Source organism: Nomia melanderi, chromosome 14, assembly GCF_051020985.1.
Source record: "Nomia melanderi isolate GNS246 chromosome 14, iyNomMela1, whole genome shotgun sequence".
In the NCBI taxonomy this organism is placed as follows: Eukaryota; Metazoa; Arthropoda; class Insecta; order Hymenoptera; family Halictidae; genus Nomia; species Nomia melanderi.
In genome coordinates, this window is record NC_135012.1 from 3,067,323 (window position 1) to 3,082,998 (window position 15,676).

At 40.2% G+C, this 15,676-nt stretch overlaps 2 protein-coding genes and 1 long non-coding RNA gene across 9 annotated transcripts; 1 reads left to right on the forward strand and 2 right to left on the reverse strand.

Moving 5' to 3' along the window:
* Nucleotides 1-298: 298 nt before the first annotated feature.
* Nucleotides 299-5,514, reverse strand: LOC143175287 (uncharacterized). Of its 6 annotated transcripts, none has more exons than XR_013000082.1 (3): nucleotides 5,336-5,514; nucleotides 2,404-2,624; nucleotides 299-1,702 (listed from the first exon to the last, which is right to left on the reverse strand). It is a non-coding gene; the product is annotated as an uncharacterized LOC143175287 (long non-coding RNA). The 6 variants fall into 6 exon arrangements; XR_013000080.1 differs by having other exon boundaries at nucleotides 299-2,232; XR_013000078.1 differs by having other exon boundaries at nucleotides 299-2,232; nucleotides 2,325-2,624.
* Nucleotides 4,232-12,930, forward strand: CNT2 (Concentrative nucleoside transporter 2). 2 transcript variants are annotated; one of them, XM_031976855.2, is made up of 14 exons: nucleotides 4,232-4,483; nucleotides 4,669-4,901; nucleotides 5,263-5,469; nucleotides 6,720-6,779; nucleotides 8,288-8,453; nucleotides 9,362-9,530; nucleotides 9,618-9,783; nucleotides 10,046-10,240; nucleotides 10,660-10,821; nucleotides 10,902-10,995; nucleotides 11,089-11,248; nucleotides 11,489-11,675; nucleotides 12,368-12,707; nucleotides 12,781-12,930. In XM_031976855.2, the coding sequence occupies exons 3-14, from the start codon at nucleotides 5,440-5,442 to the stop codon at nucleotides 12,867-12,869; spliced, it is 1,818 nt and encodes a 605-aa protein (XP_031832715.2). In that variant the 5' UTR covers nucleotides 4,232-4,483; nucleotides 4,669-4,901; nucleotides 5,263-5,439; the 3' UTR covers nucleotides 12,870-12,930. The 2 variants fall into 2 exon arrangements, with proteins under 2 accessions (XP_031832715.2, XP_076230002.1); XM_076373887.1 differs by lacking the exon at nucleotides 4,669-4,901.
* A 273-nt stretch (nucleotides 12,931-13,203) lies between these two features.
* LOC116427021 (ceramide-1-phosphate transfer protein) lies at nucleotides 13,204-14,846 on the reverse strand. Its single transcript, XM_031976856.2, has 4 exons — nucleotides 14,365-14,846; nucleotides 13,841-14,049; nucleotides 13,585-13,760; nucleotides 13,204-13,530 (listed from the first exon to the last, which is right to left on the reverse strand). Exons 1-4 carry the CDS (start codon nucleotides 14,490-14,492, stop codon nucleotides 13,408-13,410), a joined length of 636 nt encoding a protein of 211 aa, XP_031832716.1. The 5' UTR covers nucleotides 14,493-14,846; the 3' UTR covers nucleotides 13,204-13,407.
* Nucleotides 14,847-15,676: the final 830 nt, after the last annotated feature.

Here is a 15,676-nt window from a genome sequence, read left to right on the forward strand (position 1 = left end):
TCCTCTGTGGGAATCATGCGCTGGACGCCATTCTTTCGGCTGACGAGGGAACTCCGGCAAACCCGAAAATTCCTCTTACACACCATACGCAAATCTTCTCCTTTGCGTCGTTTCTTTTCTGCCTTTGTAACACGAAACAACCCTTAAAGCATCATTTTCATATTCTACGGTGTACCGTGAAGCTGAATGCCACGGAAATAATGACATTTTCGTTTAACGTAGAGTATCTTCCCAATGACCATAGAATTTCATTGTAACATCTGATCGAAAGAGTTTCAATTGATTGTGTGAGTAGAAGATTGTCGATGGAAAATTACATGACAAAGGTTTAAGCTGTGGTATCAAAGAAACAAAGAAACGGACGAGTGTATAAATCCATTCTCCATCGTGTTTCTTCCTTCATCGAAACAGAGTTCGCCGATGATCTGCATAGTTCGAATTTTTCTGGGTTTTGGTAGTTTCTGGAGGGATGACGGACACGTCGGGGATCGGCTCCAAAGTTTTCAGCGTCGGCGACGTGACGTATGTAGCTTTCTAACGCGGGGCCTGTATAACGGCGATGTTTATCCGCGAGTTATGTTCTTCGGATTTCGCTATTCTCATCGGGTCCTGGCGTCGCGCCAGAGACCTAAAACTGGCCTGCCTAACCATCCGCTACGTAGAGTAGGAAAATAGAAGAGCCGTGCAGAGTTATCAAGGCCGTAGACAGTTCGACGAGCGGATCAAGACGAAAAATGCAAATTGCGTCTTCGGCGTACCGCTGGCGTACGTCAATCGCACCTTTTGACGCAGCATTCTATCTCGGAATAACCCCCCTGCCCCGAGTCTCGCGTTCCCGGCGGTCTCGAGCGGAAAATTCGATCGTATCGCGGGCAATATGCAAATCCACCCGTCTCGAATAATCGGAGACTTTCCTTTCGGACTGAAAGTTGTTCCACATTTCGGCCTGTTGACGCGCGGTAGACCGGATGACCGTGTTTAACCCTCGAACCGCCGACCGAACGCAGCGACGCGGCTGGCAGACGCCGGGTCACGTCTGACCCGTCGCAGAATTCTCATTAGACACACCCTCGATCTAACATTTCCATGTGGAATATCTAATAGTGTTTCTAATACGGACAAGAAATGACGCGTTCAACTTTAAACGAGTATCTTGTTAATGTTACGATAGATACTCTAGTTAGAACTCGATCGATTTTCCTTGGAATTGGTTTCTTTATAATAAAAGGAAGGCAGCTAGCTTCGAATTACTCGTAAGATTTGTTTGCAGAATTTAGATGTAGGAAATTTTGATTAGTTTCGCGAATTTGCGAATTTGAAGTTGAAGTTCCGAAGGGGATAGAACGGATTTCGACATTCCAATGGTTCTAATCAGATTTATCTTGTCCACTTCCGTTCTCATCGACCCATCCTCGGATGGTGTGATCCTGCTCGCTGTATAAGCACTGTCTGGGAAATCAAATTCCCTCGGAATGGCGCGTCAGATAGCGAGCGGGCGCACGAGAAAACGCGCGAACGGTGTTTCCAACAAAAATCTGTACGTGACTCGGGACGGAACTGCTCGCGTCTCGAAGAGATAAGCCCGGCATCATCTTCCCAATCCACCTCGTGTTCAGCGGCGCAAACCGAACGAATCGGGCTCGCTTGTCTTCTTCCGCCGCGCGAAAAAGATCACAGGAAGCAGTCTCCATAAATTAGACACCTAAAAAGCAAATCGACTTAATCAATACGCATCATCTTCAAAAGAAGTCAGAGAACTCGGATTTGAACAGACAAAGTTAGAAGATAAAATCCCAATTTTTAAAGTGCACTGCTAGCAAATCAGATTAGCTACCAGTGCAGAGGCAACATAGTTGATCACTGATCGAAACTGACCTAAATCTAGCTTCGATTTCACTACTTAACCTAAAAACAAAACCATCTAATTTAAACAAAGACAATTTAAACAGAGAAGATAAAATCTCAATTTTTTAAGTGCACTGCTTGCAAATCAGATTAACTCCCAGTGCACAGGCAACATAGTTGATCACTGATCGAAACTGACCTAAATCTAGCTTCGATTTCACTACTTAACCTAAAACCAAAACCCTCTAATTTAAACAGAGATAATTAGAAAGTACAATCCTAATTTTTAAAGTGCACTGCAAATTAGATTAGTTCCCAGTGAACAGGCAACATAGTTGATCACAGATAGAAACCGACTCAGCTTCAGCTTCAATTTCACTATCGAACCTAAAACAGAACCATCCAATCAATTCTCATCAACCTCGAAAGAAATCAAAGAACTCAGATTTAAACAAAAAAGATTAGAAGATAAAATCCACATTTCAAAAGTGTACTGGTAGTAACTTGGATTAGCTCTGAGTGCACAGGCAAGACACTTGATCACGGGTCGTAACTGACCCATCTCCAGCTTCGATTACACTGCCAATCATCCTGCCATTTGATTCACGTCATCTGGTCTGGATGTTTTCAAAGGAACTTCTCTCTCGACGAGACTCTCGTTAGATAGGTCTTCGGCGTCTACTTTCCAGGAAGACCTTCGCCTCTGGTCCACGTGTGCCGAAGGAGTTCGCCTCGGCCATTAGTCGATTCGGGCTCCACGTGCAGACAAACAAGCCAGCCTGTGAAATTGATTAAAATCTCGAATCACGATCCGCATGAGAGAGTGAGACGGGAAGAAAATAAATAATCGGACGCTGAAAATTGTCTGACGTAGCTTTTGGCTCCGGGCGTCGTCCCGGCGCGTCGCAGGCGGTCTTACTTCTGAATAAAGAGGAGAAAGTCCCGATACGTGGAATTGACGCGTGACGTCAAACACCGCCGATTTTAATGAAGAACACGATAGAACAACATTGTTTTTACATACTACGATTGATTAATAAAGAAGAAACATCGTGGTTTCTTCGCTTCCAAGGAAATCCGTCGGAGAATTCGGACAACGTGAAGATCCCCGATCGTTATTAATCCTTTCATACTCCGCGCGTGCAAGTTAATTACACTCCTCGTGGCTTTTCAGTAATTCTAAAAAATTTCAAGAAACTCTATCCGACGCCTCGAATCTGAAATTCATAATTAGATGTTCCTTCGAATAAAGATACGCTCGTTTTGATTTTGAATCGCGACGCGCTCGCGAGAACGCTTCCAGACGTCTCCGGTTCCGGTGCTCGACTCCGAAGCGGTTTTCTATTAATCTATCTCATCGCTAATTACACGGACGCGCGCAGATTCGTGTTCCCGAGACGCTCGCGTAATTCTCTTCCGTCTCGATCCGCGACCAGATAGCGCGGATTACAGCGCCGCGTTTTCCGGTTTAGCTCCCCGGTCCCCGTGTTCCGGCTGGGCCCGCGATTAACGAACTCGAGAGCAACGAGATGATATATTCTCAGCACAGAACTTCTAACTGTTTATTACTCAATTCCGTTCTTTATAGATTTTCGATGCTACCCTCGCAACGCTTCACCCACTGGGTAAATACTTCAATCAAACCCATTAACGCGTTCTCTCAAAAACTGTATAATAATAAAATACAATAAAAATTCTACAAACTTACAATTAATCTATATTTCGAAATACAATTAACACACTTTTCAATCATATCATACTATAAAAACAAACATAATAAACTAATACAGCTTACAAAATCTTTCGACAATCAAACCTAAATTCAAGCAAATTCATTAACTCGTTTTCTCGAAAACTATATAATAATAGAATACAATAAAAATTCTACAAACTTACAATTAATCTATATTTCGAAATACAACTAACATACGATTCAATTATATCATACTATAAAAAGAAACATAATAAACTAATACATCTTACAAAATTGTTCGGCAATCAAAACTTAAATTCAAGCAAACCCATTAACTCGTTTTCTTGAAAACTATATAATAATAGAATACAATAAAAATTCTACAAACTCGCAACACAATTACTCCTTTGCACTTGAAAGTTGTTCACTGGAAATATTTAACATTTTTCGACGAGACATAGACGATATTGCTTAAAACTAATTTAACGATAATTCTTTATCCTATAGCAATACAAAGTTTCATTTAAAACATTAAATATTCAACTTCATAGTTCTGCTGTATCAAATCAAGTGGTGACTGAGTCACCTCTCGAGTGCAAAGGGTTAATCTATATTTCGAAATACAACCAACACCCGATTCAATCGTGTAATATTGAAAAGAAACATAATAAACCAGTGTATCCTCCAATATCCTCCACCAGCCATCAAACCTAAAATTCTCTCTTTGAATCGGCGACGCGCTCTCGCAATCGATTCCCCGCGAAACGGTGACACAACCGGCGAGCCCGCGAGCCGAGTAAAACGACGATAGAACTTTCACGAGTCGCCGGATCGGACGTAGTCGGCCGCGGCTAGTCGTGCATCGGCGTCGTTACTTAACGCGCGCCGTAACCCGCGATAAACACGAGGACGCGATAAATATTCGCGGCTCGCCGTGAACCACAGGTGGATATTCGCGACAGTGCGAAACGCGCGTTGCACCGCCGCGAAGTAGGGGAAACTAGTAGATCCGACGGAATAATGAATCGTCCGCGAACGGGGACGAGGTCAATTGCAATATTCCGGCACTCGAAGTTCATTATTGTGTCAGATGCGATTTCCCCTACTTCCTTATCGTTGTTCAAGCACAGGTCGAACAGGAACGAGTCGCCCGTGGATTCTTCAGTTGTTCGAACGGCTTATCGGCGTGCACGTGATCCGACGCGTCGCGTCGCGTCGACGAAACGTCACTCTATCAATGGTGGTTGATGGTTCCTCTTCACCACAGATCGCCCAGCACCTTGGACTTTCCGACACTTCATCCTCGATAGCATCGAACCTTAACGCTAGATTCGCGACATGCGACGATTCGACGCATAATGAAGTATATGAATATTATTTGATAACACGAATCGACGTTCTGTACCGTCGATATTTGAATCTGAACGCTTACACGAAGATAATACGCGTGATGAACTTATCGAGGATTAGGTTACTCGAATCACTTTGATGCAATCGAATTCTGGCAATATTAAAAACGCATCGACTTGCACGGATTATGAGAATCTCACGTCGACAGTGTCACATTTTCTGCTCACGATTGACGATTGACTATAGATTAGGATTCCGTCGATTGCGTTAGGAACGATAGAGGAGAAAGTGATCCTCGGAGGAGATCGGTCGAAGCACAGGCAGTGTTTTCGGCGAGCAGTACTATTCTTATCAATGTTATCTACTGTTTACAGAAACGATTGTTAATCGAGATACCTATGCTCGCGAGGCCCGGTCGGTTCTGTAGTACAATAGTTATTCGTTTACCTCGACATCGGAGCCATGTGCTACCAATGCTCGCGGCAGTGCTGAGGGACTGCTGACACTGAGTACACCTTTTCACCGCCTCGCTCCATCTGGGACTAAGAAACATGTCAGGCACCGCGAATCCAGCTTTCGAGGTACACGTTAACACTAATCGCACTGCCACTTTGCGGATGCTCATTCCTATCAGTGGAATATGTAATTGGCTACAGACGGAAGTTCAACGCTAGAACTACCGAGTAGTTCAATTGTCTTCTCGAAATTGCTCTGTAGAAACCTCGTAAATAAATTATTGAGACTTCAGTTGGTTTGCAATTCAGTTTGTGTATTGCTAAATCAGTTTCTTTAGTAATTTTTCAGAGAAGCATCTGTTATCTGTTGAATAACTAGGAAAAATGAAATCAGGAATGGGTCATGTTAATTAGGTTAGATAGTTAATCAGAAACGAAGGAAAAGAAATTGAGAAACTGAATCAGGCAATATAGGAATTGATATAAAGTAAAGTGAAAGAAGGGGAACAGGATTTTTTATCAAATTTCAGTACCGGTCTTTGATCGGTTCACGGTTAGCGTTAATTATTGTCATTATCGTATACTAGTTACATCACGTTTGTTTACCTGTATGATACGATTGTCTTTAGCGATTCACCCAGTTTTCCTTCAGCTTTTGATATTTGTTTACCTCAAGTATCTTCAAATCTACTTAACTAGTTAAATGTGTTGGACGAGTATACACGTCATCGTAAAGCTTGACATGATACTAATTCTTTCAGCGATGAATTCATTTTTTCACATAGACATGTAATTCTTTCTTTCGCTTTGATCTGTCATTAAAATATACTCTACGTGCATTCGTCCTGCGTTCGATGAGTACAGCTCCATTTTTTTATTTTATTGCGCGCAGAACGAGAGGTTTTTCCAACTAAATTCCACAGTTAACTGGTTAAGGACATATAGAATCATTACGATGTTTGATTGATACTAAATGGAAAGTCCAATTTTCACTATTTAAGATTTACACGTGAAACATTAGTTTTCCGGATCTGTGTACTATGAGTTTAGTTAAGTCGTAGTTTATTTATATCCCTGTGTTGTAGGAAATACAGTGTCTTATCGCAAGCCTGCTGGCTTAGCATTTGTAAGGTATTATAAGAATTAATGCAGGAATGAGTAATGAACGGCATTACTTGTATTTTATTCTTGCTTTTTAAAACTCTATTCGATAATTATATACTTGAATAAAGTTCTGGTTATTAATAATTTTCTAATCAGTGGCTCTCGACGCGTCACGATGAAATTATCTAAATATAAATATATTTAGACTCGATCGCAATATCAAGCGTCAACCGATGCATCGTTGTTTAATTAAATGTTTGTTACTTTGACAGGACAATGAGCTGAGTGTACTGGAAGCGGGAGAACGCGGCGACGAGTTTATGAAAAACAAGGTATGCAATCGTTTTCCTCATTGTTCGTTTGTCGTATATTGCGGAACGGCGCTGTTTCTCGGAATCGATGATAATCGATGGAAATAACAGTGGTTGATAGACTGTACTTTTATACGTTTATTACACGCGTGTGTACACGGTAAAATCAAATGAATATCGTGACGAACATGATCGTTAGAATGAATACAATGAAAATCATACCAATGAGTTGTACTTACTTTGTCAGAGACAACACTACATTCACTGAACCTGTAAATTTCACGGATACCGAATGGTTCACACATTAACACGTTGAATGCCGCGCGATTTCATAAAGCAAACTACACAAAATGGGAAAACTATAATATTAAATCATTTGATTGAATTGCGTAATTATTATCGCACATTCATCTAGTTGAACATCACCACGTTAGGTAGCATTATTTATAATATAGAAATATTTCTAAATAATCGTCGTTTAATTAAGTGAATTACAATAATTCGATTTGGTTGGGGGTCACCGGTGGCTTCCATGGCATACAATGTGTTAATTAGTAACAGATCAAAGACAACTATTTTGCTATTATCTATGTATCATCTACAATTGAAATTTCCACTCGAAGTAGAATGGAACATTTTGTTGCATTTCTTACGAATTGTCGGCAGTAAAATATTACACGAGCTTAGATTTTGATTCGTGCAATTACGCGAATACGCATTACAATACTCTGAAGCGACAGTTTCGCGATTTCCATGGACGAACACGTAATTACCTAAGTAGAATAGAATAAAGTATAGGATTAACGTTCGTAAATCTAATCTTGTTAATTCCTAGCCTTACAATATCGTGTCAGACACGTGAAGATTCTTAACAGAATTTAGCAAGCGTATTACACAATTCTTTTGAATCCAAATTAAATATCATCCTCTTGTTATCATTTATTATACTAGAGCAAACATAAACGTCGAATAAATAAATTTTTTAACTTTTTAACTTTTTCCAATAAATTGTTAACACGTTGACTACCACGAAAAATTTCAGTGTTTTGTCATCTTTTCCTTTGTAGCGAAGATAAAAACTGATTATCATTTGGTACAATTCGTAAGTCACATTATTATCTATTTACTTGCTCTGTTGAACATTTTTATTGGATGTCAGTTATCTTAAGAGGTACAATTGTTTTCAAGTCATTCGAAAGCTCCGGTCATCACCGTGGTAATCAACGTGTTAATGACAAAGTAGTTGTATCGATCATGGTTATATTATATACCATGAAGCAAGGGGTTAAGAGGCTCGAAGTAGCTGGAAATGAATTTTCTTGCCGATCATTCGAGTTTCTGTGAGGATAAAGGATCTGTGAATTATATAATTACAAAAGTTATCTCGCCGAGCGTAAGGCCGGCGCGTCGCGATTGTACCGTGCGTGGTCTCGGCATATTGGCACACTAATTATGTTATCCGCTAAACAATAGATTAGCCTTGGTTCGTTAGCGCTACAATGAAATGTTTCTTTCTGCTTGGGTCACAGGCGACGACAAAGGCGGAGTCCCCTGGTTTCTTAGCCGCAGGATACAACGCGCTGGACGTTTTCCTGTCGAAGCACCGCAGGACAGTTAAGGTCCTAGTCTTGCTCCTTGTCAACCTCGTGTTGCTGACCTACTTCGTTTTCGCCACGTTGTACTGGAGAAACAACAGTATGTTGATATGATTGAGAGAATTATCTCTATTTCTAGATCAGACCGATCAGAGTCACTTTATCCTTAACACTAGGTTTACAGGCATTTATTGTACACTTCATTCTATTATTCCTAAAAGAATTGATGCCCGTTTATTTAGCTTGTGGAAACTGGAGATTTGATAGTAGGTAATTGGGATACTGTCAGTGTGATCACATCAATCAAAATCGGCGTAAACATTTACAAAATAATATTTCTAAAATCCAATATACGTCAATTTGACGCGTTCCGTAAACCTAGTGTTAACAATTTCCCTACGTAAGGATACATTCTCAGTAAAAATAACACTCGTGAACAAAGATATATAGATTTGAATAACTCGATGAATATTCATGAGCAACTTGCATTCTCATGCACTCGACGCAAAATCGACTATGAAAATTTAACAGTAAAACTACCGAGCACTTACTGACCTTTAACAATTTCTTTATAAATTGCAAACGTGGATTTATTAATTAGCTTCTTTAGTAATTTCTCAAAGAGGTGTTTGTGTTTCAGTAATTACGAAAGAAAAAATCAAGGAATGGGTCATTTAGATCTATCTGATAGTTCTCTTAATATAACTTATTCTCCGTCGCACTTTCCGAAGTCCTTCGAGATCGATTTCCAGTTAATCGGTTGCACGAAAAAATACTGAAATAAAAACCAGACTCGCAAAAAGTGTTGCAACATGGCGATACTATAGAAGCCGATTAGCGCTGGAATATCTAGAAGTTCTCTCGAGAACAAAGAACGCGAAGGTTTAACTTATAGAAAGAATCGCTTCGATTAATCTATAGTAAGATAACAGCGTCATTCCTTCAGGATGAGTTTATAATTATCATCTTAGAAATACGTTCCTACGCAATTGACAACAACAATTCCAGATTACGAGAAAGGCTACAACTGGTGCCATGGCTACGGAATGCTGCTCCTCCTCTTCGTCATCGGCTACGCCGGCGTGTTGTATCACTACCTCGCGAAACGTTTCAGGAAAAAGATCGGTCAACATAGCAGTCCGTTCCGAGGTCGCTTGGAAACCTTCCAAAACACCAGGCAAGCCTCCTATAAAAAGAAAAAGCTTTCAATTATCTTATCAATCTGATCCTAATCAACGAAACATCACGATACCGCCGGTTGCAGATACGGCGGCAGGGTTTTCCGGACGGTGTTGTACGCGTGCGTGTTCGCCGCCATCATCATCTTTCTGATTTTCGACACGGTGGACTCTAGAGAAAGGCTAATGAGCCTCATCGGAGTGGTGATCCTGTTGAGCCTCGGATGGCTCTTCTCGAAGCATCCCAGCCGTGTCAGTGAATCTCATCAAACGTCCCCTGAACCCGCGGCGCTCGCTTTATTCCGCCGATTTTTGAATCTCAAATCGGAGATTCAAAATTCAGCGTTGCCCGCCCGATACGATTCAAATAAATCTGTTATTTACATAAATATTTCATCGCCGTACGGGACGTATGGTTAATATCTGGAGCGCGACGCGACTCGCCGAGACCCTCGCATGTCCCCGAGCGTCCGCGCGGCTAATCGAATGATGATCTTTCTCTGAATTCCCGCAGGTCAATTGGAGGCCAGTTTTATGCGGACTGATTTTGCAATTCCTCTTCGGCCTGCTGACGATCCGCTGGGACGTCGGCCGAGCGATTTTCCAGTGCATCGCCGATAAAGTGACGACGTTCTTGAACTTTGGCAAAGCCGGCTCAGCCTTTATCTTCTCGGAGAAATTGGTCGCTGACGGGGTCTTCGCGTTTTCGGTTAGCAGGAACTCTCTGCGCTGACTCTATTGACACGTTGAATTCCGCGGGGTCACCGGTGACCCACGACCAAATCGAATTACTATAATTCACTCGATCAAACGATGATTATGTAAAAACTCCATACTAGAAATAATGAAACTACAGCGATGACGTTTAGCAAATAACCGTGCGACAATGATAACGCAATTCAATTAAAAATACTTGATACTCTTTCTTACTTCTTGTATTTTGCTCCGTGAAATCGTGCGGCATTCAACGTGTCAACACTGAGGCGACCGCCTAAAAGGAACTATAACTACAACCTCTATTATCTGATATATAATTAAATATTTAGTACTAGTTACAGCTTATCAACTAATAATAATGAAATATTTAGTTACAATTATAGTTAAATATTTAATGAATATAATCTTCAGGTCCTGCCAACGATCTACTACTTCAGCTTCATAATCCAAACCCTGTTCCACCTAGGCGTGATGCAATGGATCATCGTGAATATTGGTCGCATTCTGCAAAGCCTGCTGGGAACGTCGATTTGCGAGTCGATGAGCTGCTCCGCGAATATCTTCGTAGGAATGGTAAATGATAATCGAATCGAGCAGGACCTAGAAACATTGTTTGCTTATCAGTGAATCGTAATTCCTTCGTTTGCTTCCAGACAGAATCTCCATTGATTCTTAAGCCCTACATGAAGAAGCTGACCACTTCCGAGTTCCACACTCTCATGGCGTCGGGTTTCGCGACAGTGTCAGGTTGTTTGGAACATCCGTTTTAATGCGACTGATAATCTTTCCTCCATTGATGGCTCCTTATCATCGAGATCGTATCTTGTTGGCTTGTCACAGGAACTGTGCTGGCAGCGTACATCGAGTTCGGCGCGAACCCGGCTCATCTGATAACGGCTTCGCTGATGGCAGCACCGGCTACTCTGTGCTACTCGAAACTATTTTACCCCGAGACCGAGGAGATCCTAATCACCCGACAGAGCGTGAAACTCGAGAAATCGTGAGCACAAGTGTATATTTGATTTACCGAAAATGTTCAATCTGTTTGGACAGCTCGATAGAGCGGCAGATACTTGACAATGTAATTAGATTTCTATCACGGTCGAACAGTGGAAACCTTTCTAAACGTTCGACGGTTTCTTTTATATATTTATCTATTCATAGAGATCTCTTTCTGTTCCAACGTCGTTGAAGACGATAAACGAAATTTTGTCGAATTAAAGCAGGATCGTTTGTCCAGGACAGACTCCAGTCTCATAGACGCTGCCACTAAGGGTGCACTGGCAGCTATCCCCCTTGTTCTAGGAATAATTGCCAATATTGTCGCGTTTGTAGCGTTCATTACTCTAGTGAACTCGGTACTTGGCTGGCTGGGCACGTTGGTTGGCTACGATCCCCAATATTTCGGGGTTCCCCTCAGCCTTGAAGTAAGCGAATTCTTATTGTCAATCCTCTTGTTATAAATACTTTCTTCGTTAATCCTTTGCACTCGGAAGTTACTAGAAGTATTTAATATTTTTTGACGAGATATTCTTTGAGACTAATTTGAAAAGAAATCAGTACATCGAGGAACAAAGTTATTCCAATAGTTCACCTCATTGTACAAAGTTCAACATTAAATATCAGATTCTATAGTTGTACTGTGTCAAATTGAAAGTCACCTACCGAGTGCAAAGAGTTAAACCTTTGCACTCGAAGCAACTTCAGTGGAAAGATCATATTCACATATAAGTAAATGGTGTGTGCATTAAAAGAAAAGTCATTGTTGTGTATTATTGTTTTTTTAATTGATTATGGATACAAATGTTATAATATATAAGACAAAAAATTATAAAATTAATATCCTATACACAATAGTTTTTACGATTTGTCTTTGTCCTTATGTTATGAACTGAAAATTATTTGCATTGTCTCTATAGCGGCGCCCTCGAGTTTGAAGACAAATTTTAAATGGCTCCGCTCTGGAGCCCTCGAGTGCAAAGAGTTAAATACCCAGAAAATTATTTACATTCTTATATTCCTATTACTGACTATTCTCTACAGCTGTTTTCAACAGAAAACGTGAATATACCTCGGTTTAGGATTGATTAATTGCCAGTTTTTGATTTTCTGTTTGTAGCTGATATTATCGAAGGTGTTCAAACCCCTAAGTTGGATTATGGGGGTGCCTTGGGAGGAATGCGAGGATGTGGCAACCTTAATAGGTCTGAAAACCGTCATCAACGAGTTCGTTGCCTACCAGAAATTAGGGGAATTCAAACGTCAGGGTAGAATATTTGGCAGAACAGAAGCGATCGCGACGTTCGCCATTTGTGGTTTCGCTAATCCGGGGTCCATAGGTATCACGCTTGGCGGGCTGACTTCTATAGCACCGGAAAAGAAGGAACAGATCACGAGCACTGTCATGAGAGCGTTTGTAGCTGGCAGCGCGATCTGTTTTCTCACAGCTAGCTTCGCTGGTAACATTCGATGTCTTTTGCCTTCGAAATTATTTTTAGTTACTTTCCTAACACGATGACGTGATTTTTTCAGGAGTGCTGATAACCGACGATGCGTTCGCTACCATTGCCAATAGCACTGCGATAAGCATTAACAATGCGACGCACACTCTTGTCAGCTAACCGATCGAGTTCTTGAAAGACTTTTCCAGCTTCGTAATCGTGATTTTACTATCCGTTGCTTAAACGTGTAAAAAAACAGGGTACAAAAGACAGACGTGTTTCCTTTCATCTCGCAGATATTCATTGATATTCTTGTACAATACTGGTTTGTAATAAAAACATTTAATTGATAAATAAAGATTGCACCGAATCGTTCGACGTCGATTCTACGCGGATTGCTCTATATCTATATAATTCGTGTTAGACAGGTGTACAGAGGAATTAAAGCTACAAAGGAGAGTACGGAGAAAGGAGAGTAGGGCAAGGACTGGTGCATTTTGTACAATATCAGAAATTATAAACAACAGTGTATACACTTAAGTAAAAAGTGGTCGTTACAAAATGCTAGAGCGGACCGTACCAAGTAAGATTACCGCGTATCACAATTTTCTTATACGGAATGTTCGCGCAGCATGCTTTCCCGGGCAGCTTCCGTGAAACAGGTGCAGCCATTTTTATTTGATTGTACCATAAAGCTAGATTTTTTTTAAATTATTCTCTACGGTAAAGCGTGAAGTTGATGGACCTCGTAGATAGTGTGAGTACGATTGAACACGTCGGCAGTCACCTCCAACATTTTTGGCAAGACGTCGACATTCCTTTGGACCTCAGACCCGCAAACCTGGAAGATAGAATATAAAATATCCTGGAATTGTTTTTACGTTTGACGATATACCTTTTTAAATAAAAGTTCTCTGGTTGGCATAGTGTACATGGCAACCATGGCTGCTTTTCTGATCACCCATGGATGATGCTTGGCTAAGGTTTTACTATACGCATCTTGACAAGAGGTAGATGTCTTATCAGTGTCTGATAGGTCACCTAGTTGCCTCAAGAATTCTCTAATAAAATCTGAAAGTTCAGTAGTAGCGTTGGTACGCACAGAGCAAAGGAGTCACATGACAGAATTCAGCTCATTGTCAGTGTAATACCTAATCCCCTGTGGAGTCTTAATAGTGTACGTGCCCCATTTGTATAGTCTCCCTTATCGAGAAGTTTATTCTCCTTCTCGTGTAATATCATTGTTTTTATGGTGGTGTAATTCTGATCATCTTTGCTTGTCAATTCAATCAGTATTTCAATCTTTTGCTTCAAATCAGAGGACACGAAGCCAAATACACTGCCCATCAACTGGAAAAATCTGTGTATACGTATTACATTATACCTTATGCATATTCAGACATAAAGAATGGAGTTGAAGCAAGCAATAATTGCTATGCATTAGATTACATATAAGAAGATTTGAATGCGTTATGTTACATATGGGTATAAGAAGTAAGGATAGTGTACATGAATTGACAATAGTTTAAAGACAAATATTAATGGCAAATGTCTGACTTTCAGCTGAAATTAGAATGTATTGCCAATAAATTAGAATTATATGGGATTATTGCAAGGTATATAGCAATGAAAGGTTATGTTCAATGAAAGAACAATTGTTTCATAATTGACTCACTTGTAGAGCTCATTGTAGGCGTCTAAGTAGGCTTTGAGATCAATATCGTCGTCCTCCACGAGGGCACGATCAAAGTGATCGTGTACCAGCCTTAAGTCGAAGAAACTTAATTCAGATCCTTCCGCCATTTCAGCGTTACCGTGTCGAGAACGATAATTGACAGTGAACAGACCAATTTGCCACGCAGCTGTTACTTTTGGCCACGTTATCTGGTCAAAGGTGTCATACTTATCTTTGTGGCAACACGATTACGTATTCCTCCAAGAACAAAGGCAAACCACAGTTGACGAATCAAGCCAGTATCAGACACTGCATGCCCTATAAAAATCGATGACATTTCTCAACAGTCGCTCGAGGGTAAACGAACGATACTGCGCACAGTAATCAATGTTTATAAAACATTGAACTATTAACCAACTGCCTCAAGGTTGTAATTATAAAAATTCTCTCTTGCTAGGGGAGATAAGATCGATTTATAATAAACATACATGTTACACGGTCTAAGATAATCCCATATAAAATTAGAACATTGTATCTTTTTGTGTATATTTAAATCTAATCAAGGAATTTAATCAGGCGCTGATTAGAATCAAAATTTTTTTATAATTCTGATAAACATTGTCATAGTAAGTATAATAATTATAACAAATCAGAGTAAGGATATCCATCCTAACGGAAAATAATTCTTGCCGGTTATAGTATAAATCATCATGCAAAGTGCGGTAAGAATCATTGATTCAATACCTAGGGGAGACTTGTATTTTTCAAATTAAATTAAGAAACAGAAAATAGAAAACCTGAAATGTAATGAAATTCAGGTGTTCAAATTAAACGCTCTGAATATTAAATTAATTGCAGCATCATATCGAACCGCCCTCATACCGCAGAACACCATAATTTTTTAAATTCCAGATTTCTTTAAATTTGTGGATACACAAATGGTATCGCCATCTAGCGGCGAAACATGTGAACTACAAAAACAGAAAATATAGAATATCTTGAAAGCCAGCAGCTCAAAATTAATGTTTTTAGTGTCAAATTGATCCTATATATCTAACTTCCAAAATTCGTACATATTACAAATTTTCCAAAAATGCCCGTTTACGAGCACACAAATAGTATCGCCATCTAGCGGTGAAACTGCCGAACTAATCGCCCGTATAAACAGCACGCTACGAAAATAGGTACAAATAATTAATTAATTTGCGATCGAAGGATCATACCATAAACGCAAAATTGTTAAGTACAATCTCGGGAATTCATTGCGATAATAAACACTCATTTGCAGCGCTCCATTAATTAATTAATTGTT

What these genes read in the sequence shown, in the direction of transcription:
- CNT2 (XM_031976855.2), top strand. Translation starts at nt 5,440, where the DNA reads ATGTCAGGCACCGCGAATCCAGCTTTCGAG. An exon ending in ACGAGTTTATGAAAAACAAG is followed by an intron (nt 6,780 to 8,287) that starts GTATGCAATCGT and finishes CTTGGGTCACAG; the next exon opens with GCGACGACAAAGGCGGAGTC. An exon ending in AGCGTGAAACTCGAGAAATC is followed by an intron (nt 11,249 to 11,488) that starts GTGAGCACAAGT and finishes TCGTTTGTCCAG; the next exon opens with GACAGACTCCAGTCTCATAG.
- LOC116427021 (XM_031976856.2), bottom strand. Translation starts at nt 14,492, where the DNA reads ATGGCGGAAGGATCTGAATTAAGTTTCTTCGACTTAAGGCTGGTACAC. An exon ending in GCCTACAATGAGCTCTACAA is followed by an intron (nt 14,050 to 14,364) that starts GTGAGTCAATTA and finishes ACGTATACACAG; the next exon opens with ATTTTTCCAGTTGATGGGCA. An exon ending in AAGACTCCACAGGGGATTAG is followed by an intron (nt 13,761 to 13,840) that starts GTATTACACTGA and finishes CTGAACTTTCAG; the next exon opens with ATTTTATTAGAGAATTCTTG.